The following is a 26394-nucleotide window of genomic DNA, read 5'->3' on the forward strand; positions in this document are numbered from 1 at the left end:
TGAGAGGGCTCAGTGGGACTAGATGATCAAGTTCGTCCCATAAGGAATGACAGCTATCTAATTTTTAAATTCATCTGCGACAATAGTTGAAATGTATTGCAAATCTAAGCTAACCACATAGACCAGATTTACTACAGGGGAAACAGGCAAAATAAACCTGGATGTTCATAGCAAGGATGTTTACAAATAGGGGCTATAACAGCCTAAGAATGATAGAACAGCCCCAAGGAACGCTGTTAATGAAAGTACCATTTGCACAAGCTGGTAGCTGTAGCAGGTACACAGTTTATTCCTCTGGGAACCTGGAAATTCTCTGGATCTGTCCTGCCAGCTTTGCAGAATCGTGGTGGTAGCAGTGCCTTATAACCCACACTGCCCCTGCTTAGGCAGACACCTACTCACTAGACTAAAGCAGTCAGAGTGACATGAGACTACAACTCCTTTAAGTTGAAAATGATCAATTTTTAATTACTATCTGCAGCAGTATCCTGTGGTTTTTTTCTTCAGAGAGGAAGCTTTGGTTAGCTCTCCAAACACCAAAATCTGACAGAAACAACAAAATTAATTTGATGTCTCTCAAAACCTGTGAATGTCTTGGGGCTATCTGATTTGACTTCCCATGGGTGTTTGCTGTGTACCATTCTCATGGATGAAGTCATTATTTACTCTGCGGACAGGGGCAGATCTGTTGCCAGTCAAATTCCTCCCAAAGGGCTCAATACACATAGAGGATAGGAGGAGCACCAACAGCATTACAGACTGCAGCAAACACATCTCATGCAAAAGGCAGAAGAGCAGAGAGGAGAACACTTTAGAGAAGAGAAAGAGGAAATACAGTGATTGAGAGAAAACTATGCTGCTTGAGGAAGAACAGACGTAAACTGACAATTGAGTACATCAGGGATTACATAAGCAACATGTCTCAGTCACCGGGAAGAAAACAGGAGAACCACAAAATAGTAAGACACTTTTGTAATGTGTGATTAAAATTGTGCATGGAATAATAATAAGCTATTACTGTATTGATGTATATTATGCAGTCGTATTTCTGAACACTCTGAAAGTACTGAAAGGATGGGGATGCATCTGCCAGTACAAGAGAAGAGGTACTGGCAGCATTCATGGCTACTATCCCTACTGCTGAGATTCTGAACAGGCTTAGGAGAGGGGCAGGCACAAACTTTCTGAGATTGCGATGTGTTCAGAAACAGAGGTTTAAGTGCTTTGGACAATTTATGGTCAAAGACAGGAATGCCAGGTAAGCTTATTTGCCTCCTTGGTTAGATGGTTCTTAAATGAAACATAGAGAGAAAGAGATCTCTGTTAGTGCTTGAATGGTTCAATTCCATGCAAATCTTTCTTTAGGAACTTGGAGCCTTAGGGATCTCTGTATGGTGAATGACAATTTCTGACAGGAGTTCAGGCAGTGGAGAAGGTCCAGAAGGCTTTACAGCAATGTTGTGGTAATTTCTGAACAGGGGACAGAGGTCTCCACTGAAAAACAAACAGAAGAATGTAAGATAATTTAAGTTCACGTACATAAATTTATGGCTAAAAAATATTCCAATGGATTGCAAGAGTGGTTGATAAATACAGTTATGTTGATATAAAATGCTTGGGTTTCTCTAAGGTGTTGTTCTTACTACAACATAGACTTTTTGCTGAACAATAATAATACAATACAGAACTTGTATGACATCCATTTACTCCATTAAAAAGTCATTAATGAGAATTTGGCCAAGTGTGCAATATTATTGTAAACAGAAGTTATCACCAAGCTGAATTTAGGAAATGTTTCCATATTAAACTCCAAGCTCTTGATGCAAGGAGAGCAGGAATAGGTGTTTCCACCAAGCTGTTCTTCCTTTTCTCATGTGATTTGTTCTATTGTTTTCATTGTGATTCACTATTTTTTCCCCAGGCTATAAACAAAAAGCACCTCTAGTCTAGTCACATTCCACAGGGCTAAAGTCCTTCCTTTAAGTAATTCCTCCACAGCTGAAGATCCCAGACTAGCACTATGACATAATCTCTGCCTTTGACATATTCAGTTGCTCTCCATGCTCCTTGGGCAAGCAGCTGCAATCCTCACCTGTCCCTTTCATCTTGTTGTTATTCTTTACACTTGTGTTGAATTATTGTATTTTTCCATTATTCTGAGTTAAACTTTTTATCTGCTTTTTAGGGGTTTTTTTTGAGAAATCAGCTGATGATTTGAATCGGATCAATCCTACCTTTGTAAACTGTTGCAAAAGAATTAATACCTCATTGCCTCTATTATTCTTCCTGCAACTAAATGTTTGTCATTATTCTTTGATGGCATTTGACAGCATTTATCAATCCAGCATACACACATGAAGTTATAGGATGCAAGAATGCATCTAATAAAAATAACTACAAGTATCCCAAGAAATGGTATTTCTGACAAGCAAAATCCTTGTACAGACTCAAGTGACAATTAATTCAGGTTCTGTCACACTTGAATTGTGGATTTCAGTGATTATGCATCCATAGATAAAAGTTTCTTTATTAATGCAAATGTTATTCTTGCTTGCTGTTAATACGGTAGCAGTTAAAAAACTTGGAAAAGTTTAATTCTAGTTTGCTTCATTTTTGATTTCCTGGCAGAGCAGAGAACTTTTTGTACTCACCTATGGGGCTTTGGTAGCCCAGCTGTGCAAGGACTATGAAAAAGATGAAGACGTAAACACCTGTTTAGACAGAATGTAAGTACTGCTTGAAATGTTCAACTTTATCCATAATGCTGTTTGTCCAGCTATATGTTGCCTCTCAGCTTTTTGCTTGTTGTCTTACAAGTTCCAGCATTCTGTCTAGGATTATAGAGATGACAGGGATGCAGTCTTATATTCTGTCAACAGAAATAATGGCAATTTGTGAATTAAGATCAACAATTAGCTTTTGAATTCTTAGAAGAATGGTGTCAGGATTGTTTTCGTATCTTACACTCATTCCTTGTTGATCCTTATGTTATGCTAATTAATAGTATAAACTTCTAAATTTCATCTCCTATATCCATGTATTTAATTTCAACTTACCCCTCATTGGGTTAGGGGCGGATGGGCCTCTCACCTTTAGAAGACCATACAGCAATGAGTGAGACAGCACAAAAAGTCAATGAGAATGTATTTTTAAGTGGATAATCTCTTTGGAAAATGAAGATCCTATGATTACAAGATCCTGTCATCCTGACTGAGATTCCTAGGCATTACTGCCATAAAAATAATGATATCATGGAAAATCAGTAAGAAACACATTTTCTGAGCTAGTTAACAAGATATACTAAGGTCTTTGGCAGAACAGTGAGGCTTATGTTTTCAGACAAAATGGACATGCAAAATGGATTTACAGCAATCACAGTGGACAGAATACCTGACCACTTTACTATTAACCTGAAAGTTTGCAAATGAGCTATCACCCAATAACTATCCATGAGAGTGAGTTAAAAAAATCAGTGTTTGGAAAAAAGAAAAGTAATTTATTCACAAACTTAGAAGGGACAACATCCCTCATATATTTATTTTATAGTCATCTCTCTCATACATTTAAAGAATGTACAGGCTTCTGGAAGAATCTGTGGAGATGGATTTTGCTGCCTATATTTTCATTATTGTAGCGGTTTCCATAAAATCTTTTTGTTCTGAGGAGGACTTGATAATATAATTACAGGTTTCATTAAAACAATATGTCTGTTCTTTACTACTGTGATTATGAAAGCAGCCCGGTTTCAGGAAGAAACCTTGTAGATTAGCAGACCTGTGACAGGTGGGGATTGTATTCTTCTCTCTCTCTCTCTGTGCACATATAGTCCGTAGTGAGAAGGATGTTTTCCACTGTACAGTTGCCAAACAGCTGCTTGTCAATTCATTATTAATTTGACTTCGCAAACCCAAGGCGTAAAAGCTGAAAAGTATCTAAGTAGTCTTGTACATCACCAATGCGTACCTTGCTAAATGCTGATGACATATTTGCCAATGTTATTGGTACTTAGGCAATAGATAAATATTTCATTGTTTCTAGATGCATGACCTACTGCAATTTTAATCTTCACACTGCCAAAACCACTTTGTGGTCATCACATTAGACATCAGATCAGTTTTTGGTTTCCTGACAAAGATGTGATGCAGAAACTGGTAGGAGACTGCATTGAGTTCAGACTGCTTCATTGAGGATGTAGGGCCTCTGACAAACAGACAGAGACTGCCAACATCCACAAAAAATGGAAGTGAAAAATTCCATAAAAACACTTCTGAATTGAGTGTACATTCTTTCATAACATTTGTGTCAATGTCTTTCCTTTTATTGGAAATGCTTGGGAGCACAGCTCTTTTGCACATTTTTAAGTTACTGACCTTTGTTAATGTGTGAGAGCTAGGAATGAGTATTTTTTATTAAATAAATCCATTATCTTCTGTTTGTTTGTTTGTTTGTTATTTGTTTTGTTTTGTGTTTTTGTTCTTTGTTGGGTTTTTTGTTTGTTTGTTTGTTTGTTTTTGACATTTCAGTATTTTAAACACAAAATGAAGTTGGTGGTGTACTAAAACTCTGTGTTAATTAGAACCTTTTGGATTTTTTCTGGATTTTTTCTAGTTAGATGAAGGGAGAGAACATGTTAGAAAAACAGATAAAGAGGGAATTGTGGAGGTAGAAAGAAAAATGAGGTGAAGAGATAAGAGGAGAAAGTGAAAGAGATCAGGTGTGAGTCCATTCCCTATGGGTTTTCCCAGCACCTGAATGCTGCAATGAGTGTGCCCAAGATTTGCTGAACCAGCCAGGAGGTAAAGGCTGTGACCCAAAAGGACAGTTGCTTTGTTCTCCTTACAGAGATAATGTGAGAAGAACACCGAGGATCCCAGAAGAACAGTGGAAACTCTGTGCTATGTTATCCTATCTTATTTTTAGTGACAAAGCAGTATTAATCAGGTGTATTTTGGATGTTAGTTATGTATTAAACTTGTATATCTAATATCCAATAGTTATTCATACATGTAAACGTAAGTGTATATATATGTATATATAGACAATGTATAAGCAAATTGTATAGACAATTCATATCATCCTTGCCAGGAGTATCATTCTTAAAGAAGTATGATTCCTTAAATGACTACATGAAAAGCAATCCCACTGTGTTGCAAAATGTGGTAGAAAACAGAATATAGACCAGCAAAATCTGTTGTCATCAAAGCCACCCAATAAGGAACATGCATCTGTTTTTCTGAGAAAGCACAAGAGACACATTAGGGAGATGGTAAGAAGCTCCCCATTTTGAATGTTAACTTTCTTTGTTTCCTCCCTAGGGGATACAGCATTGGTGTAAGGCTGATTGATGACTTTTTAGCTCGTTCTGCTGTTAAAAAATGCCGCAGTTATTCTGAAACTGCAGAAATGATTGCACAGGTAAATAAGATTTACGTTTTCTAGAGCTTCATCAGATTCAGTGGTCTTAATTTTTCCCTCTTCTTTCAGTTTATTCCAAAACAGTTACCTACATTTTCTGCTAAATCATGATTGTCACACCAAAAAACACTCCACAATCACATCCATGCTTCCACTGGATGAAATGCAGCCTTTTCCTTATCTACAACTCCATAACACATAACACAAAATGGGATGCCAGTTGTAAGAGGCTGCAAACCCCTGACCTAAACTGACTTTAAAGTCAGTTACTAAGCTGAAATTAAAATTCTTCTATTTCTAGCAGCCAATAAGGCATTTTGCCATTAGAATAAATAAAGAGGTGGGGGTTTGTTTTGTTTGTCGCAGCTTAAACTGATTTCTTCTACTCTTGCTAGAGAATTCAACAAACAACAAAAAATGATCTTGTTATAACAAGCTTCCAATCATATATTCCCTGTTTTCTCTTTCTAGGAGCATCAGCCTTAGCCATCTCATACAGATCTTAAACTTCAATATTCTTAGTTCTGCCATTTGACTCTCCTCATCATCTCCATAATTATCTTGGATGTTTTTTAACTTTAAAAGGGTAATTAGTATTAAGAATAAGCTGCAGGCTTTTGTGCAAAAAGAAAATCTCAATGCTAGGAAAGAAAAACTGTAAGAAAGGAAAATGAGAGGAACATTTTCCTGACTACCCACAAATCTAATAATAAAATCAAAAACATAAAATCAGTGTGTACTTTCACCTTCTTTCATGGAAATTTCCCTTTTATTGAGTAGTTGTTCACACTTCTGTCAGACAGGAAAGATCTAGGAGGAAATGTAGCGGCAATACATGGGTTTCTAAAGATGTACTTTTGCCCCCAAGGGCAAGTCAGAATTCCTGGGGAAGTTCAAAGAGAAATTCATCAGACATCCAGCCCCATTAGACTGCTGAGTCACTGTAAAGGAGGTGGTAGTTCACAGATACTGAGTTACCTTAGATTAACACCTGCCCAGGTCATGATGAATGATTCCTTGTATCCTCTATGGTTTCCACCTATGAAGTATTGCCAGTGAAGACATGCCTGGCCTTTCCCAAAGGCAAAAATTAACCACACTTTATAACAAAGATGTTTAAAATGTTTATTCCAAGAGGAGAGATAAGGGCATCACTTAATTGAACAGAGATTTATTTCTGTTGGTTCATTTTAGGAGACAAAAGTATACCTGGCATACTTTTTGATTGCTTGAGAATTACCAGCAGCATGTGGTAATTCTCATTATGTGATTGCTATGTTTAACCCACTAGGCTAAGGAACTAGGAACTAGGAAGCAGCAGGCTGTTTAGTGAACTAAGGCACCAGTATGTGCTAGTTATACAGGAGCATCTTAGTTCAAAGTGTACGTGGATATTACCAGATGGTGTGTGATCCTGCTCACATTAACTGTGTCAGAAATACCTACGTTGCATCGGAATCAGATGGAGGGACAGAAGTTACATTATTATTCCAAAACCCTTATCATAGAGAAGCTGATGGCTGTCACAAAAATGGAGAAAGAGACTCCTTTTCCTGTTGCCGGTACGGCTCTAAGGTGCACATGTACAAAACACACATGTACACCACGATCTGCCAAAGTTTAAAGGAGAAGCAGGTGACAGTACTAAAAGCCAGCCAGAGCCCATTAGCTCATAAAAGAGTGGAAACTGAATTTCTTACTTTAGTAAAGTCTATTCTGGAGTCTCAAATCAGGATGATATATAACAAAGCTCCTCCTATGGATCAGCTGAGCTGGGGTGGAGGATCCATTGGAGATAGTAAGGGCAGCTGAATGAAACCCATGAGACAGGCAGCATTACAATCACTGGTTAAAAATACACCGTCTTGTTAAAAGAATGATACCAGGCTGCAAAATCACGTTTTTATTCACTTTTTGTTTACATTCTACTTTAGATGGTGTTGGTACTTTATTTTCATGTATATGCCTGATATCTGGTTTTCTAGGTCTTATTCTTCATGTTTCCCTTGTTTACAAATGCCTTGTTACAGATGAACCACCATTCTTAAGTACAGGGGATTCAACAGCACAATACAGTGCGGAATTAATGATTAAAGTAAGGAAAAAGACACTATTTCTCTGCAGGATGTACTTCAAAAGACACTTACTAAGAAAAGTAAAAGATTACTTGGAATGATTGGAACTTTACTTTAAAGCACACACAGCCTCTTGAAAAGACTATTTTTAGCAAACTAAAAGAGGAGTATTGTAGTAGGAGTATAGCATTTCTGAGGCAAAATGTGATATGGAAAGCATTTCCACATTTCTTAGGCAAAACATTTTTAAATACTCTTCAAGCACATTTTTCTGAGGCACATACCAACAAAACATATGTAAAGTCACTCAGCAAGTAACTGGAAATACAATGTTTAATTTTTGTGTTCAGAATCACACAGCTGTTTACCTAATGTTTTTAACTCCTCAGCAGTAGCGTTCTGAGCCAGGAGAAAGCGCATAAATACTCAGCTGTACTAAGTCTTCTGAGGTATAAATCTGTTTGAGGATGAGTAGAACCAGTTCAAAGTTAAAGTAATAAAGACAGTTAAGTACTTCAAGTACTTAGAGCCAAACGTCCTGTAAACATAGTTGTTATCCAGCAGTCTTTTGGAAAACACAGGAAAAGTCTGTAAGGTCAGGCTGTGGGTGTTCCCTGAGGAAATGGAAAGAGATGAAGCAAACAAAAAAAACCATAAAATGAGGACTACAAAGCCACCTTCCCATACTAAGAAATAAAGGTGGAGGAAAGGTGCACCCAAGGCAATGACTGAGGGCTTAAAACTTCAACCACTGGTTCAGACTGCAAAGCCTGGGATTTACTACTGCCTTATACTGGACTGGAGAAGGGCCAACAAGCTTTGATGATGAACCAAAGTGAGCCCTTCTACACTGAGTTCTCATGGTGCCAACTGACTTCTCATGTTGGTCCTGTGACTTGGCATGGTTACAGTTGGGGATTGGATAAAAAAAAGATAAAATAGGCCATGTAAATTAGGATCTCACTGGCAAACTGGGATTAGAAAATGTAAACCAACTGAGGAATGGTATTAAGAACAAAGTTCAGCTGAAGAAGTAATGTCCAAGACTGGATTCAGATTTTGAATCTGAGTTTAACTGAGTATATACTTCTGGGATAAGGGTGATAATTTTGCTCTATAATCCTACAAAGTCAAATTTTTACTTCAGTTCGTCTTCGCAGAACCTTGACATCATTCAAATAACATGCAAAAAATATACAGCTTCTGGTTTTAGATCTAATCCTGGTGTTACCTTTTATAGCACCAGTAAGTGCGTGTACAGGTGGAAGCAGCCAGACCTCACCCTCTGGTCCACAGTAAGCTAGTGCAGGCTCACAGCCTCCATTACTCTACTAAACAGTGCTGTGCCTAAGGATACATCTGTTGCTGAAAAGCAGTGACTGCAGAGATGGGCTTTATTGTGGATGCTCAGTTCCCCATGAATGCAGAAAATGTAAGTCTCTGAAGCTCTTTGAAGAGAGGTCCTTGGGAACAACAAGGGATGGGGTAATCCAATCACGTCACTCCCAAGCCCAGAGCTGTAGGACAAGAGATGTGACTCCTGTTATCGTGGAAGGTGCTGCCACACAAGGTCCCTTGGCCAGTTTGAAAGTCTGACAGAAGCTAGCAGAATTTACAGAATTGATAAATGTTGTTTCTCAGACCTCAGCAGTAAGAGAGAAATGCATACAGCAGGTTGCTGTGCTAAGTGGTAGACAACTGGAAAATGAAGTGCTGCACTGTAAAGAATAAAGAAAAGTTTATGAGAAAAGTTTGGAATCAGCTGCTGTAAAGCAACTTGCCTTACCAAATACTGACTGGAAAAATACTAAGAATGAAAAGTATGCTAGTAGAAATATTATTTTGGCTGCTTTTCCCTTCTAAGCAGATTAATTCTGGTCCTTCATTAATCTTGTTATGAAGCCAGCTGAAATTATGGTTTTCACTTGTTTAACGGTCTGTACTTACTTACTTTCTGTCATTACTTATGCATACAAGGTTTTGTAGTGAAAAGTCCTCAGTAATATGTAAAGGGACTGATAAGTTAGTGGCTTCCTAAATATTTCAGTAATTCTAGACTGTGTTTGAGCATCATCAAAATGTTAATGAATTTTATTCTTGCTGCTTGAGAGAGAGGGAATGCTGGTTGAGACTTTGGAAAAGGTCAGTGGTACATTTTTAATTCTGACTGCAGAGATTTCTTGGTTGACATTAAACAATATATAATTTCATAGAGCTGCAAGTAACATTTTCAAAAGAGAGATTTTTCTTTATATGGGCATAATTTTGATGGCAAGCCTATGTACATGTCTAAATAGATATTCTTTTTTAACTCTGTTTCATAGATATAAATGAGACAACTTTTGAAACAGGTCATTCATTTTACTTTCCAATCTTTTGGAGTCACAAAGACTGAAAAGACCTTTGTTTTACACTCCGAGAAGCTGTAAATGGTAGTTTTAAAGTAATTAATGTCCAGTCATGGCCTGTGGGCTTTTTTTCAAATATTCATATCAGTTCATTGAATTATTTATCTATGTAGTTCAATCATTTTTCCTGACAAGATGTTTTCACAATTTTCAGCTTTCAATTTTATAGCTTTGTGATTTTGCCCTAATTTGGTGCTCCATTGCAAACCAGCTACTTCTTTTGCATGTGCAAGTTCTCGTTTACACAGGAAATTTTAAACCACAGAATTTGGACAGATACATCATACCGTAATGCCAAGTACGGCTCAAACTAAATTGAAAGCGTATGAGGTCTTAGCACAGTTAAAAAGTCTTTACTCTTATAGCAAAGACTTTAGTTTGATGGAGCAGCAGATGTGTAGTGGAAGAAGAGTTAAGAGAATTTAAATAATTAAACTGAGGGACAGAGCACAGAGTATTGGGCAGAAGGTTCCTGTGTACTCATATTTTGATGGACATAAGAGTTAATGAAAAATCTAAGTTTTCCAGCAGAAAATGTTGATTCCGCTGTTTGGTTTTGTTTGCTGGGTTTTTTTCTCTCTCTTCAGTTTGTTTTGGAGAGTGTTAATGGTAGTCTTTGTCCCATCCTGGGCTGCTGAATTTAGGGACAGTGTTGATAGAAAACAGCTTTTGTGATAGCAGCTTGAAGGACAGAGTTAAATTTGCCAAAACCAGATTCCAGTTGAAAACGTAGGGTCAAACTGGCTTTTATTTTTGTCTGGTTTTATGGAAGTATTCCAGTATCCACATGGAAATTGCATTAGGTCACAGGCATTTTTGTAAGATAAAAGTCACACAGCCCTGGGAATGAGGATCAGTGATAGATGGGCTTCTACCAGACACACATTGCAGCACGAATCCATGAACCCAGCAGCTCTCTTGGAGGCGGAGACACTCTCAGCAGGAGTTACCTGCAAACGTGAAGCAGGGTAAGGATGAGGAGGGGAGAACACACTTTGGTTTTGTCCCTCCATAATAGAAGATTGGGCTGGGAAGCACTGATGTGGCCCTGACTACTCAAGTGCAGAGTTTTGAGCTTTGAGATTTCATCCAAAGGAAAAGAAGATGCCAAAGGCCTTAAGTGGGATCACTCTGTCCTTCCACCTTTCCCTCTACCAGCTATGCTTTTGGCTCTGTGTCCCAGGTATTATATCACACTGGAGGCCTTATTTGTACATCAATCCACATGTTTCCCATAGTCCTTGATCAACTTATTAACCTACATGGTGTCTTCCCCTTTGCATCCCCACTTTCTTTGGTTTTCTGTGGTACCACCGAGGAAGGAGGTGGAAAGACAGTTTTGGGAAAGACAGGTTGGCCCAGACAGCAGGATGTGTTTCCTTTCCTCTTGTATGTAGGGAGAAGGTGAAATGGGACTGAACAGAAGATGTTGGGGCAGCTCTCATAAAGAAAGATAAAAACAGAAAAATGGGAATGGTCATATAGCCTGGAAGTAGGTGCATGCTATACCAGGAGAGGAGCCCATTGTATATATGTCAGGCATAGTGTCAGACGTGTCTGCTGTTGTGACTTTCATTCTGGCAGTGTTGCATCTGTGCTTTCAGTTCCAGCATTAAATGTATGACATGTTCTAAGTCTGTTGATAAGTGGATCACCCGGGATAAAAGAAGTTTAAACATTGTCTGAAAGGTCACAGGTTATTCAAAACAGACAGAAAAAATTCTAAGCAGACAATGGAATTAGCTCTTGGATTTTATTTCAGAAAGAGTAATTGTCTGTATATGGCTATAGATACTTTTGCCTGCTGAAAGAAGCACAGTGAGTATGTGAACAGCTGGGCAGAGTGCCCTGGTTTGTTGATAAGAGCCTGACTCAAGTACAGCAAAAATACGATTCTTTGCAGACTCGGAGAGACTGGCAGTAAAACGCTGTGTAAAAGCCTGCCCAGACACCCTAGGGAAAGTAACTTTGTTCTCCTTTTATACGGTGTTTGAGAATACTCTGGATGGACACCCTGTGTGAGAGCCACGTGGTGAATTCCAAGTGGGTGAGGTAAAGCGTAGGGCTCTGGGGTGAAACGCATTTGTCAGAGGCATCGATTATGCAGTTACCTTACCTGCCAGTTCTTCTTGCTCCCAACACTAAGTTTTCTAAGATAATGAGAAAAATAAAAATCAGTCTTCTGCAAAAATATTTTGTTGTCTTGAAAAGTGGAATTTCCTTCCAGGCCCTCTGTTGTACACTAACTGTGGGCCCAGTACAAACAGTATTACATAGCACTACAGGCTGCACCCAGTGCCTGAAACCCACTCAAAACTAAAATTTGATACCCATACAAACAAATTCTCAGTTGGAGAAGATAATATGGAGAAGATGTTTGGCAAATTATCCAAAGAGAGAGGTCTTGAGGGATCACTGAGGTCTTAAAACAAGTCTGTACCTGCAATTGGCCTGGAAATGACTTGAAAGGAAAACCTTTACTTTCTGTGGGCTGTCAGAAAGCCACACACATCTTCTATTATCATATTCATGTTATTTAATGATAGTCTCTTGATTTACATAAAGAATACAACAGCACCTTTTACATAGGATATTGTTAAAACCTCTTGTAGAAGTCATTATTCACCTCTTTTTGCTGTCAGCGCTTGCTGTCAGCCAGTGACATTAGTAAAGAGTGAACCCTGGGTGACATGAAGCATGGCAGCCTTTTCACTCATGGAGGGAAATAATTTCATTCCATCCTTTTGGAGCAAGTGTGTAACTGGAAGGGAACATGATGAAGGAGACCATTGTGAAAAAAAAATAGAGATGAAAGCAGTTATATTAGCAAGATATAAAAAAGCTGAAAATATATTTGATTTATGGTATTTCCCTTCTGTCCACAGAGTCCAGCATTGTCTCCCTTTCCTCACTGGTTCCTTTCTGTCCTTCTTCAACTAGCTTGTGAATTGTGCTATAATGCTGTTTACTGCTGCTGAAAGAGTAAAGCTGGGAAGCATCTTCCCACGCCTGAAAAGCTGGTAGGGAAATTGGTTCTGGTTCCTTGTTTTCAAAAAAGCACTTGAGGTTTCGCTCGCTCAGCTTGGTGGCATAAAGCTGGAAAATCTGCTCCAGTTGCTCCTTCTCCGTCCCCTCATACACTCTCCAGAACATCAGCTGGAGATGGCTGACTTTTGACTGGCAGCTGGCACAGCAAGTGGTTAGCAGGGAGAGAAGGGCTGCGGTAACTATCACACACCAGCCTAAAATCTGGGAAAGCAAAAGAAATGAGTTTCAGGTTAAAAAGACCCAAGTGAAAATGCTACTTAAATCACGAATGTCTGACTGAGTGACCACACTTTGCAGGGAGCACCTGCTGCTCTTTTTGGAACCCTACTGCAGGCATCTCATTCCAGTTTGCATTTAGTGCTGGCATTGATGTTAATGGGGCATCCATATGGGGACTGAAGGGAAGGAGAAATCCATCAGAGTGAGACTCTCAAAAGTACTCATTTTGGGATCTTTTTCTCAGGAAGGCAAAAGCTGGTTGATTTTTACAGTGTAAGGTGAAATAGTCCTGAAGAGTTGATTCATACTAGATCTTGTTGCCTCCCCAGACCATATTATAACAAAGGGAACTTGGATAACAGTTCCCTGAAGAGACTTGACCAGTACAATGGCAGTGGCAGGTTCAGAGACAGATGATTTCAAATCAGTCCTCAACTACAAGACTGTATATGAAGAAAAATCTATGAGAGGTCTAAATGATCAATCAAATAATGTTATGGCTGAATAGAGCTATACAGAAAAGAGAGCAGACCTGAGAGTAGGAGTAGTATCTGGGTAATTTAGAGACGATATTTGTGAGAGTTTATTGCAAAACCATAACCATCTGGTATTGTAGTGTGCTGGAATTGCTCTCTGTATTCTGTCACACAAAGGGAAAAGTGCATCTGGAGAATAAAATATCAATCACTAGATGGTAAAAAGTTTTCTATCTCCTGGAAGTGTTAAATAAAATTACCCAACAAAAATTAGTATTGACACAATTTTAAATCCTCATGAACTACAAAACCAAAGAGGATGATCTTTTGTCCCAGATCAAACAGCCTTTTAAACTGTGAGCTCAGTTAGATGTGTTGTTTTGACTTCTTTTTAATTAAAAAAAACCTCAAACACAACAACTGCATTAACTAACAGGAATATAGAAGATAGCCTCAGATTTAAAGTGTTCCCCAGTTTGAAGGGTTCCCCAATTCTTTTGGCAGAATATTCACTGGAATCTATGCTATTATTGTGAACCTTTCTTGACTTTGATGAATCAATCCTTTGTAGTAGAAAGTTATTTTTATACTAAAACCAGTTAAAAAATTACCTTTTTGCCCAATTCCATGAGAATGCCAGGAGGGCATGACAAAGAAGAAATATTATGTGCATTGGTACATCTGTGTTAGCACTGGAACTGAACCCTATTCATCTACACACTGATTAGAAACAATTTCTGTATTTTCAGAGAACTTTATTTTTGCTGAAATGTGCTTTTCCACCATCACTCAGCTTTTTTTTCCTGTTGCAGCTTCAGAGTTTGACGAAATTCTGTTAAGAACATTTTAAAAGAAAGAGCTACCCCAGCAAGGGATGAGGGTGGAAAAATATGCTTGAAATTGTTATTGTGGGATGTTCTCCTCTAAGGAGAGCAGAGATGTGAACACAATATTTTCATGCCTTGTACCACTGGCCTAGCCAATAGTTTTACTCATCTACTCCACTGCAATGTGTCATATTTGCAAAAATTGTAATACTTGTCTGCAAACAGTGGAAAATATTCCAGTGTGGAATAAATATTCTAGGTTTCAGAGACCCATATGAACTGGAACTGATTTCTCATGCTCTAGTGGTGATGAAATGGAGAGCTGCAACCCTTCTCATGTGACCTCTTGCACTGATTTAATAAAAAATAACCACCAGTAAAAATCTGTGTTTAGCTGAGGGAATATAGAAAGTTTCCTCAGGGAAGTCTGTAAAACAGAGAAGCTTGACAAACAACTATTGTTAGGAACTTGTAGGGAAGAATAGTTTAGCTTTATTTTATTTTTCCCAATCACTTTGTACTGACTGATGATTTCTATGGGTTTTTGAGAAATTGCTCTTTTGAGCAGATTTTCATTTTCTTGCAGCTTGGAAAATGAAGTCATGTATTCTCATGCTATAAACCGAGTCACTGGTCTTTCACTATTTCCTGTACATACAACTTCGATTCTTAAGCACTATTTGTTATTTCCTTCTGAAACTCTCAAATAAATTGCTTTGGCTGCAGTGCAGGCTTCGTCTGCATTCCAGTCTTATTTGCATGAGGACTTGAAAATAAAACTGGCTCTTGGGGAGGAAATTGTTCCAGATGGATACAATTGCCTGACAAACACTTCCTGGCTCCACAGTGGTTTTCCTTTTCTGTGGCTTTTTTTTTTTTCTCCACTGTTTTGGTTTTTTTTATCTCAGAATTTATTTGTGTTACAAAGCAGTGAGCAGAACTGTACCACACAAATATTGTAAAATGTAATAAAATCTCAGCTTTGCAAGTTCTGCTTGCTTTATGCTAGTATTTCTTCCTTCCTTTAAGCAGGACAAAAATGTGCTCGCATCTGGTATCATGAATATGAGGAACAGAAACAGAAACACATTATGTAGGCAGTCACAAGTCTGTCAAAAATCTTATTTTCCAGTATCTTTCTGCTGTTAGTGACCTAAAGTTTCAATACAGTTATCACAATCTTCTACATTGCACAATGTACATTTATTACAATAGTTTAAAATAAGAGAGTATAGCATGAATTTTTTATTAAGACAGACCTCTTTAATGAAATGACATCTGTTAATTCAGCCTTTTAATCAATTCAGTCGTTTTTATCTCTTTAGAGCTATCTCCATTCAGGAAGAAAGCCTAAAGTTTTCTGGTTTTATTGAGACTGCCGTATGTGGGGCCCCTCAGGAAGCATGGAACAGCTCAAACTGAACTGAAAGATGGATTGTATTTTGCGAGGCTGCACTTTGCCAAAACACTGTTTACATAAAACCAATGGTTTTAACATAACATCTGACATCAGGATCTTCCACAGATGAATCACAGCAGCAATACAATTTGCATAATGCTCTTTATTTATAATTTCTCTTACCTGGGACTGTGCTTGAAGTGTTCGTCTCAGTTCATCACTCTCTGAAAGGGGCATGGAGCTTTTGCCACAGGCTACCATGTGTAGCTCTCCAAAGCACTTGTCAGATTTTCTGTTGCAAACCGCATTTAAGTAGTCAGGATTGTCCAAGCCACTCATGGCACATTCGTAAAAGGTCCCGTTGAGCAAAGCCACAGAAAGCCACATCACTGGGGCAATCAGGGCATTTAAAGTGATTTGTCCAAAGACGTAAAAGAAATGGCAGACATTCCCTCTGGGGAATATTTTCCTGGGATTCACCCAGCATCCTGTAAAGAGTTTCCAGGTCTTGCTGTTCAAGAAGTATCCAATAACTAGCAAAACAAGAGCTGGGGAAAAGAGAAATACTAAACCGTACCTGAGGTTTTCACTGCTGCATGGGCATCTGAAAGCAACAAGAGAAAACACACGTTCACCTCCCATTGTCAGCAGTGCCATAAAACTGTAACCTATGGCGGTTTTCTGGTTGATGAAGAACTTTAGGATTGTTTGGAAAGCATCCATGTCTGATACTCACTAGGGAGGTAAGAACCAAGGCAGTTTATCCTCGCAGCGGTCTGCAGCAGGGGAGAGCTCTCCCGAGGACGAGCAGCCCGCCTGCCCCCGCACCGCCGAGATAACGCCGTGATGTCACTGCCTGCAGAACCGACCCCGCCGCCAGCAGGGCAGATGCTGCACATTTACAGTAACATTCGGCGGCGGCAGAAAGCAAGCAGGCAATGCTCTAAGTAATCGAACAAGTTTGCAGTCTTGGCAGTCGGTGTTCCTGGTGGGTTGTTGTTATTTTTGTGAGACTGTTGTTATTTGTGAGACTGCAGATGGAGATCAGAGTGAAAAACACACACCAGTTGCAGGAGATCTTGAGCTGTGATGGTAAAAGCTGTGGCAATGTAGCGAAGGACCTGGTATAAAGGCTAATGGTCCCAGGGGAGTATAACATGACTGAAAGCAGACTAAAAGCAGACGAGTGATAATAGTAAAACCACTTTGTATGGGATTGTAAATGTAGGAACATCAAAGACAGAACAGAGACCCTTCTGCTGTGTTTCCCTGGAGCATCGCATAAATCTGGTTTTGCATTGCTGGCTCAAGCTGAATACAGAAAAGACAAATCTAGTTTGATTTCTAGCCTGTCTGGCCCTTCCCCCTATTTTCCTGGGGCAAAACTAGTCTACAGGATGCTGCATTCTAAAGTTTCACCTCTGGTTTGTATACAGCAGATTCAAGCAGCAAAGTTTCATCCTTTTTCAGGTTGCTTTCAAGACGTACCTTGGGGTCACCCCTAGTGTAAGTTGCAGCAGTGCCGCAGGAAATGAATTCTCCTTAATCCTGGACAAAAACCCACTGGTGGATTTTGTGGAGGAGCTGCCAGCAGAACGAGCGTCACTTTGCTACTGTAACCTCCTCTGTGGGGTGATTCGAGGTGCTTTGGAAATGGTAAGGAAGTGCACATCTGTTTTCTGCTTTCTTTGTTAATTTACGGAGACACAGGAAAGCAAACCAACCTACTCAGATAAATGAAAATACAGTATTGTTTAACATCTCAGATTAAATGTCTATGTCTAAATAAAAGAGGGTCAAACTGATCCTGGATCCTGAGAAAGAGAAACACACTGATTGTCTCACCTCCACACTGTCCCTGCCTGGCTCTTCAGTGGCCGACTTGGGTGCAAAAGCCAGGTGGGATTGGGGAGCTAGCTAACACATAATATGGAGAGCCATGGGGGCATGCTCTCCTCCACTGCTCCTTGAGCCCATAGTGCTTTCCTCCACAGCTTTAGCCAGTAATACTGACCCCAGATTCAAATACATGCAGATAGATAATATTATCAGTTTACTGCAGCACCTACTGAAAGGGAGAACGAAATGTGGATAAATATAATGTTAAAATCAAAGCATGAGAAGTGTATCAAATGGCATTCCAGATTTTGTTCTTAAATATAAGACTTTTACAAAATAATAAATAGAGGGCATAACTGGAAAGTTACTGAGTTGTAGACCTTCTGTGGCTTTTTCTGGGAGATTACTTTTGGTCTGCTTTATGTTTCTGCTAATAACTGATTTGGCTTGTATTTTATATTTCAAGAGAAAATAAACCTGAGCAAGTATTATGTATGTACATCAGGCTCAGAGTTACAGTATCTGATACAAGACTAATTAACAAAAGTATTGTATCATAAATTTTAGTACGTGACCAGGAAATTCCATGATCACAAAATAATCAAGTATACAGTTTAGGTTCTCAGAAGAAAGCAAAGCACTGGAATGAAGGGTAATATATTATACAAATCCCACTGTATATAAATTTTTATTAACTGAGTTGGGAAAGACATTTTAAAACAATCTAGAAATCTGTTTCTTTTGAAACCTGAGAAAGGGCGTCCTCTTGTGGTAAGAGAGAGAGAAAAAAAGCTCTTATACTGGAGGAGGGTGGAAAACTGGGGATTTCTTTTCTTAACTGATCAGACTTGATTCTTTCTAGGTTCACCTATCAGCGGAAGTCACCTTCCTCCAGGACAGGCTGAAGGGTGATGCTGTGACAGAAATAGGAATTACATTTTTAAGGAAGCCTGAAGACAGAAAGCACAAAAGGAATAAATGAAAGGAGTATTGGGAGAAACCCTTGCTGAGGGATATTTTGTGCCTTTTGTTTCAGAAGAAGACATGCAAGGTAAAAATGGTTTCACTGATCCAGCTGCATCAGTCACCTGGTTGAAAGGTGGAGACAGCTGGGCCGTAAACAGGAGGGACAGGGCAAGGAAGAGCAAGGTTAATTGTCATGACACAGATATTAAAATGATCAAAATGACCTGCCCTTCCTTCTCACATAACTATGCTCTTGAGCTTAATGCAAGTTTTATCTCAGTATTTAGTGTGTGCTGGATGCAAAATATTCATTTGGACATCAACTGTTCTCAAACAAAGATGATGACCTTTTCCCATTTTGTTTTACAGTTATGTTTCAAAGCATGGCTACTCAGAGGTACTCTATTTCCCTGGCTCTGCGTGTTTAAGTATAAAGAGTTCATCCACTCTGGCTGCTGTATGCTGTGTGTCGCTCGTTTTGATGTGTAATGGTTTGCCATTTATTGTCCTCCACACTGGACATCCTGCTGCTTTGATACCAGAGAGGAATGCAGCTTCACTGATGGCAGGAGCTGGTTGGGTTCCTTACAGCTCTTCCAGGCCCCATATGCAGTTTTGCTGGCATGTTCAGTCTTGTATGCACACAATTCTGACAACTGCAGCAATGCTTGTGTTACTCCAAGCCTTTTCATGTCAGCCCTCTCTTTCAAGAGCACTCATCTTATGACCAAACTGAACAAAGCATGATGTATCTGATGTATAGTCACTTTAAACCTGCACTTGCCTAAGGAAACTTGAATGAAAATTTTAAGGTTACCACACAACTAGTTTGATGGTCGTTGTGTCTGCTCTTACCTGACTTTCACCACCACCTGTTGAACATCTTCCCCTTGGCAGTGGACTTTTTGCCACAACATGACTGGGAAATAGAGAAGGAGCAGCCTCACAAAGACTTGATTTACAGGAAGGGTTTAATGTTTTTCTATGTAACACAAGATATCTAGGTGAGGGTTGGACAAAACCCCAGTTCCTAGCACGGTACCCTACCCACTAAGCCAGATCACTTTCTCCTCACCAAAGTACTTCTTTTAAACTGAAATACAGACAATTAAGTTCATTGAAGCCCAGAGTTAACTCTGATTTTATCACTGTGATTTGTACCCTTTTCTCCTGTTTTTCCCTCAGTCTGTTTACCTCTTAATCCTACTGAGTGAAGGGCGTCTCTTACCTTGGGGACTGCAGGGTTCACTCCCACCCTGTGCAATCCTCATGATAGTCATTTTCCTTTCATATATCTTAACAGTGTCTTACAGTGGTGGCAAAGTGTAATGGAGCTTTTAGAGAGCAATTCTGTACAGAACAAAAACTAAGCTATTCATTACCTGGCCTTGGCCTCAACCCAACTCCTGTTACCTGCTCCCAGTAAGTTACAACATGTAACCATGTCATGTAACAATGTGTTACAGGTACTAACAAGTTTACCTACTTATTGGTTGGTTGGTTGTGTTTTGTTTTGTTTTGTTTGTTTGTTTGTTTTTGTTTGGGGGTTTGGGGTGTTGTTGTTGTTGTTGTTTTAAATCAGGGCTAAAAGGTCTTGTGGAATTCGTCTGAATACAGGAGCCCTCGATGCAGTTTTTGCTAGTTAAGTCTAGCTGGCTGAAATGGACATGTGACTGACACAAAAAACCTTACTTTATATGGCCATTTTTACTTTTTCCACCAACATCCTACTGGCCAAATGTTACCTGTTAGTCTTCAGTATGAGAGGTAAAAGGTAACATTTTTAACTGAAGGATGTTTCCTGGAGACACAAGTAACAAAACTGGACCCTTGATACTCTATTATCATTTAATTTCTTGGAAGGAAAAGAGAACTGAGCAAGTCAGTGACTGTGACAAAATGAATGATTTTTAAAATTCTTTTCTACATATATAATTAAATCTTGTTTTCCCTTTATGTGTTATGCTTTCAGTTTATAGTGAGAAAGAATCTTCCAAGCTCATTATATTCAGCTAGTTAAAATAGGCTCTTCCCTTCCTTCTTCCTTGGAAAATGAGTATAACAAATAACTTCTTGGGATTCCTTTCTGTCTGTCTGAATAGTTTCAAAGTTTACTGTGTAGAAAAAGAGGATTTCTGTGAGTAAGTAAAAGGACAGCCCAGACCAAACAATCTGACTAACTTCTCCTAAATGCTATCTTAAGAAAAAACTTTTCAGATGAAAACTGAACTTTGCTATTCTTCACTCAAAATCGATATATTTATTCTTATAATTTGATGTTCTTTGGTAAGAATATTATTATTTCCTACTATGGATTGCAGATTTATAATATCCATAAATATGTGGCTGTGCTATAAATGTTTGTTAATAGATAAGCTTCACATACACTGCCATGTTATGCACAAGCCTAACCCCTCATGACAAGCTAATTTACACTTTGATAGACTCCATTCTGGATAAAGTTAAATAGTGTATTTGGCAGGGACAAACAAATGTAACTTAGGTGTAGCTTAGGTATCTTAGGTGCTGATGCCAGGGCCAAAACACTGTACTGTATGATTGTTCTTTTAAAAATCCCATAGGAATGAAGTACTTTTCAGAAAAATAAAAGGAAGAATGTGAATGGTAAGTTTAATGGTTTAATGTTAGTGTATTTTCCCTGCAGCATTCAGTCAAATACCTTTTTTTCTTTTTTTTTCCATTAAAGAGCTTTACAATTACAGGAAATTAGCAGTAGAGATAATTATGAAGGACTGCTGCAAAAGGTGACCAAAATCAGACAGTCGTAATGAAAATGCATTGCCATGGGAGCTTTTAGCTTCACTGGTACTTCCCAAAGCTGATGAGCACATAGAGGTAAAATGACTGGAAGCTATTTGGTCAGCAATTCACGCTGGTATGCAGCTGAAATCATTCGATGGACCCCTTTGTTATGCATAGGTAGCTTCAAAATGCTAATTGCTTCCCAGATTTTAGAAGATATTGTCCTTGCCTTGAACAACTAATTGACTGAAAGTAAGTATCTTCCTGCTGCACTGAAAGCTTGTCAAGTGAGAACTAATAAACTAAGCTGAATTTCTGATCAAATCTTCCATTCATTTTTGTCTCTTTGATAAGTTTTGATATTGTCACTCAAGCTGCCAAGTGCCCTTAAGATGTTTGGTAATAATCTGACATAGAATGTGCTGACCTCTTTGCCGATGCTGATAATTTTAAACATGTGGCTCTTCTTAATGAACATCAACATATGAAAACTCCCATTGTGACAGATGTATTTATTTAAGCATACTTAAGCAAAAGTAATAAAGTCTATTTAAAACCAAATCTGCTGAGGGTTACAACTATCATCTTTTACATAACATTTGCATATATTTCAGTAAGAGTACAGAATAAGACTCTTCTAGTTAAAAGACTAACAGCATTACAAAGAATCAATTGAATGTGTTTCATCCAGAACTTCTAAAGCAGTGGGACTTTGACATCCTTCCTCAGATTTGGCGCTGTTGTCTCTGTTTGTGTTCACATACTTGTGTATCACGCTGTAATACTGCTCTTGTGAATTGAATGTAAACAAGAACGAAATCTTCTTCCAGTCTTTGTTGCTGGGAGTATGAAATGATGCTGGGTCAGTGCCTTCAAAAAAGCAATTTGTATTTATTTCTGCCAGGTTGGTTGCATGCTCTTTGGCTTTGATCTCAAAGAGTTCCTGTTCTTTTTCTGAGTAAATTTTCCAGAATTTGAGCTGAAGATAGCTGACCGGGGAGCAACAGTGGCTGATGCATGTTGAAATCAGTGCCACAGTCATGATGCAGGCTATCAGGAACCACGCTATCAACTGGAAAGAAGAGAGATAGGTTAATGGTGGTTTTGTGTGGTCGTATGAACAAGTATAGAAAATAGCGTTGAAGAAGATATGAAAATTGTAAACAAAGACACTCCCTGCAGTGCATGTAACTGTCTGCTTGCTGCCAGAAAGGGGATTCCATGCACACGATTCAGCCAGCCATACAAAGCTTCTGTGCCCCTGAGATGATCTTCTTGGATTAAGGATGAATACCAAGAAAAGAGAAGGGGGTCTGAAGTTATTTTCTCAGTTATATCCTGCGACGGTGGATTGGAAAAGGGGTACCAGGACCTGGGGTTTTCAGCCCATTACCTGGAGGGGAAAATACTCCCCCCTCCCCCCACCACATGGTCCCCATGGAGCTCCGAAAGACTCGCAACAGAGGCCAGCAGAGGAGAGCGAGTTTATTGTTCATGGATCAGATATATCTAGGTTTTGGGGGATTACAAAATAACCAATTAAAAGTTCAGGGGACTTTGCAGAACCACCAATGGTAGGCAAGGGTTAACAACCAAAAGAAAGGAGTAGATAAAGCCCAATGAGAAAACTTCCCAATATCTATTCAGGACATTCCTGAATAGAGATAAGACTGTGAGGAGGATTTTGGGAAGAAGAAAGTGAGTTAGCAGGAAATTATAAAAGGCCATTTTGAAACATTTTCACTTAAACAACATTAAAAACCTCTGTTTCTCTTATATACTGCAGCTCCATTGCAACAATATCCAGCTTTCTTAAGTTTTAAGGCAATTTATTGACCATGAGTTTCTTCGGTTGTGGTCAGATTTATGGGACAGGGGGTGCAAAATCACCCTGTGTGCCTCGTGCTTGAAATCAGACATCCTGCTGACTGTGTTCTATCTGCTTGTGGACAGTAACTGCTCTCCCTGATGTCTGAGCCTGCAAAAACAGGCAGTTGCCACAACGCACTGGAGAAGTTGTGTCCTGTACATTTTGTAGGCAGGACACAGAGTTGGCTATTGAATATGGGAATTCATTCTTGTTGTATACACGATTTTAACATCCTTAGGTAAGTCTCAGAGGTCCCATCAAAACCAGGTGTCCTAGTAGATGCTGATCTATCCTTTAAGTGGTACTTAGCTGGAAACTCCTGGCAGAGATCCTACAACATCCCCTTTTACCCCAGGGAGACTTTTTTTCAAATGAAAAATCATTGAGTGCTAAAGAAAAAGGAGTTGGTGTTCTTTTTGGTTCTTAATTTTGTAGACGGTAGATTAGATATTAAAAATAGTGGTCAGTAACAAAAATGCTCTTTCACTTTTTCTAGTTTTGTTTGACTGGATGTTTCCTGTAGATTTCATTGCAATATCAGTAACAATCAGTCTTCCTTGATTTTTCTCCTTTCTTACCCTATCTGAATTCAGTGGTACAGAGTTTGCTCCTTGTCAGCCTCTTTCTTTGAGAAGGAGCATGCTAAATATTTAGCAAATGTTAATAAGCATTTGTACTAAACAGAAACTTACAAAAATCCAAGTAATTACAAACTCTTATAAACTTCATTCCCTTAAACAGCCTTAATGTTTTCCTGAAGAAAAGTTACAAAGCCTGATTTTCCTACTGGAATTAAGATGAGATCCATACAAACCTAGAAATAAAACTGAAGTGCTGCCAAACTTTGGAGGTTTCATTGCACTCCAAACAAAGAAATCCACACACAAGTTTGGAAAGAAACTTTAACAAGACAGATATATATTTTAATTACTCTGGTAGAATACAGTTGTAAAGCTATTATTACGTTCAAGCATTGAGATTCATAGTCAAACAAACTGACCTTATTTGTTTCACTTGCCAGTTCTCTATTGCAAGGAGGCATCAGCTTTCCCTCTAATAGTGATTTCAGCTTCCCCTCAACTAATGCCTTTTTACAGAATTTTGAGAAATTTAGAGGTTTAAAAAGTGGAAAAGGGGAAGAACTCACATCATGCCTAAGCTGACTGAGAAGAAAATTTGTTTTGTAAAGTCCCAGTCTCTAGGCTGGTTTCCTGCCCAACTTTGCATGAGGCTTTGTAAATGACAAACATACAAATATGCAAACCCAGAAAGTAGCATAAATATACACCTATTGCTTTTCTGTTACTGTTTTTTTGCTAGTGAATTTTTGCTAGTCATATACTTGTGGAACATGATGTTATACAGTGTAAGAGAGAAGGACTGTTTACGGTCTCCAGAAGGCACTACTATACATTGAGGAGTCAGCGTCAAAACCCAGAGTGTGAGGAGAACAGAGGTGAGGCTTTACCTGGGAGTGTGCCTGAAGGCTGCGAAATTCACTTGGTATTTTTCTTGATAACTCCTCATCGCAGGGTATTTTGAACAGCAGGTCTTGGCACTCTTGTCCTCGATCTTTACAGATGAGATCCTTTAACAGGCTGCTCCCGCTGGCTGCACACACGTAGAAGTCGGAGCTGAGCAGGGCCACCACTATCCAGGTGAGTGGAGCCACCAAGGCTCTGGCTGTCACCGGCACCAACACCTGGCAGAAGCAGGCACAGGTTCCCCAGGGGCTGCAGTCACAGCACTTCCCTGGAGGGCAGCTGCCTGTCAACAGGCGCCATATCCTGGTGTTCACCATGTAGCCAAGCAGCAAGAGGATGAAGGCAGGCACTATGAGGAAGAAAGAGCCATACAGCGTGTTCCCAGAATTGCAGGGACACCTGAACACCACAGAAGAGAAGATCTCCTCGCTGGCAGCTGTCAGCAGGGACACAGTGCTGTAACCCAGAACAGTTTGGTGACGGATGCAAAAACCCAGTGCCTTACGTAATCTCTCCATTTTCTGCCTCCTCTTACTTTGAGGAGAGCAAAATCTCCACTAGAAAAGGATGAGAGAGAGCTGCGTGTCTTGGAGGTCTCACAGCTTAGAGAAGCTTGCAGAGCTTTCACTTTCTGTTGTTGGTGGTGATGCAATGAGGCACAGAAACAACCCTCCCCAGAGAAAGGAAAAGAGCCTGTGCTCACTGCACAGTGTCAGGGTCAAGCAGAAACCACAGTGGAAACTCACTCCAGTTTCAACAGCAAAACAACAGAGAGCGTTATTTCTACAAAAATAATTTGTGTTTGTCCATATATGCATTGTAGCTAGTAATGGGTTACATCTCATCATCTTTTCAGTGAAGCTTTTCAGTGAGGCACCAGGTTCAAAATGGAAATAAAATGTGAGAAAACTGCCCAGAACTGTATATAGATTTTTATCCTGACTTATTATTAACAAGATGACTTGTTCTCTTATGGAAGAAAATTCAGCAATAATCATGTTAATATTTCAAGATAATCAATCTTTTTTGAGTTGTTAGAGCAAATTATCCAGTGCACACATAGCAGTGGCCAAGCAAATGATTCCCACTGAAGCTCCAGCTACCAGAGTATTATTTGCAGGAATCAGATTTTGGACTCCCTCCTCCATACCAGGTAGAGACAACTTTGTAGCCCAGAAAAGAATACAATAAAACCACCCCTAAACCAGCACAAATTTAGCAGATGGTATGAAGTGGAAAAATGATGGAAAAGACTTGTATAATGAATAAAAATATTTGGAAGGTTCCCGTAGGTATGGAAGACTGAGCTACCTTGTTCAGAGTCTGTAAGTTTCATTCACTCACTGAGGGATCTCAGCTGGGCTCCTAAGGTTTATCTTGTCTAAATCTAGACAAGGTGAATTCAGAATTAAGAAAGTTGAAGGTTTGCTTCTTGCTTGTAGTCCTGCAGCTGAAGCTCCCTGAGGCAAAGTAAGTAGGTAGTTTACTTCTGTCACACCCGCATGTGCAGGTAGCTGGGAAGCTGGTGGTCACTGCCTTCTCTTCCACTTATATGGGATTTTAGAATAAAAAAATCACCTGCCTCTTGCATAAACTGGGAGCTCT

The 26394-nt window shown here is 39.2% G+C and overlaps 3 protein-coding genes across 7 annotated transcripts; 1 reads left to right on the forward strand and 2 right to left on the reverse strand.

The window, feature by feature from the left end:
* The first annotated feature begins 850 nt into the window (after positions 1 to 850).
* Positions 851 to 21399, forward strand: TRAPPC3L (trafficking protein particle complex subunit 3L). Of its 2 annotated transcripts, XR_007629133.1 has the most exons (6): positions 851 to 959; positions 2629 to 2726; positions 5316 to 5415; positions 17338 to 17523; positions 18569 to 18757; positions 19042 to 21399. XR_007629133.1 is itself a non-coding variant. In XM_050316895.1 (5 exons), exons 1-5 carry the CDS (start codon positions 918 to 920, stop codon positions 18686 to 18688), a joined length of 546 nt encoding a protein of 181 aa, XP_050172852.1. In that variant the 5' UTR covers positions 851 to 917; the 3' UTR covers positions 18689 to 21399. The 2 variants fall into 2 exon arrangements, 1 of the variants encoding a protein (XP_050172852.1); XM_050316895.1 differs by having other exon boundaries at positions 18569 to 21399.
* Positions 904 to 16648, reverse strand: CALHM5 (calcium homeostasis modulator family member 5). 4 transcript variants are annotated; one of them, XR_007629132.1, is made up of 3 exons: positions 16051 to 16648; positions 12015 to 13147; positions 2845 to 2869 (listed from the first exon to the last, which is right to left on the reverse strand). XR_007629132.1 is itself a non-coding variant. In XM_050316893.1 (2 exons), exons 1-2 carry the CDS (start codon positions 16588 to 16590, stop codon positions 1420 to 1422), a joined length of 615 nt encoding a protein of 204 aa, XP_050172850.1. In that variant the 5' UTR covers positions 16591 to 16648; the 3' UTR covers positions 904 to 1419. The 4 variants fall into 4 exon arrangements, 3 of the variants coding, with proteins under 3 accessions (XP_050172850.1, XP_050172849.1, XP_050172848.1); XM_050316893.1 differs by lacking the exons at positions 2845 to 2869; positions 12015 to 13147 and adding an exon at positions 904 to 1494; XM_050316892.1 differs by lacking the exon at positions 12015 to 13147 and having other exon boundaries at positions 904 to 2869.
* Positions 21400 to 21936: 537 nt separating the features above from the next.
* LOC126640770 (calcium homeostasis modulator protein 6-like) lies at positions 21937 to 25376 on the reverse strand. The gene is made up of 2 exons (XM_050316890.1): positions 24774 to 25376; positions 21937 to 22507 (listed from the first exon to the last, which is right to left on the reverse strand). Exons 1-2 carry the CDS (start codon positions 25305 to 25307, stop codon positions 22094 to 22096), a joined length of 948 nt encoding a protein of 315 aa, XP_050172847.1. The 5' UTR covers positions 25308 to 25376; the 3' UTR covers positions 21937 to 22093.
* Positions 25377 to 26394: the final 1018 nt, after the last annotated feature.

This window comes from Myiozetetes cayanensis, unplaced genomic scaffold (genome assembly GCF_022539395.1).
Source record: "Myiozetetes cayanensis isolate MyiCay16 unplaced genomic scaffold, myiCay2020 scf2-11, whole genome shotgun sequence".
In the NCBI taxonomy this organism is placed as follows: domain Eukaryota; kingdom Metazoa; phylum Chordata; class Aves; order Passeriformes; family Tyrannidae; genus Myiozetetes; species Myiozetetes cayanensis.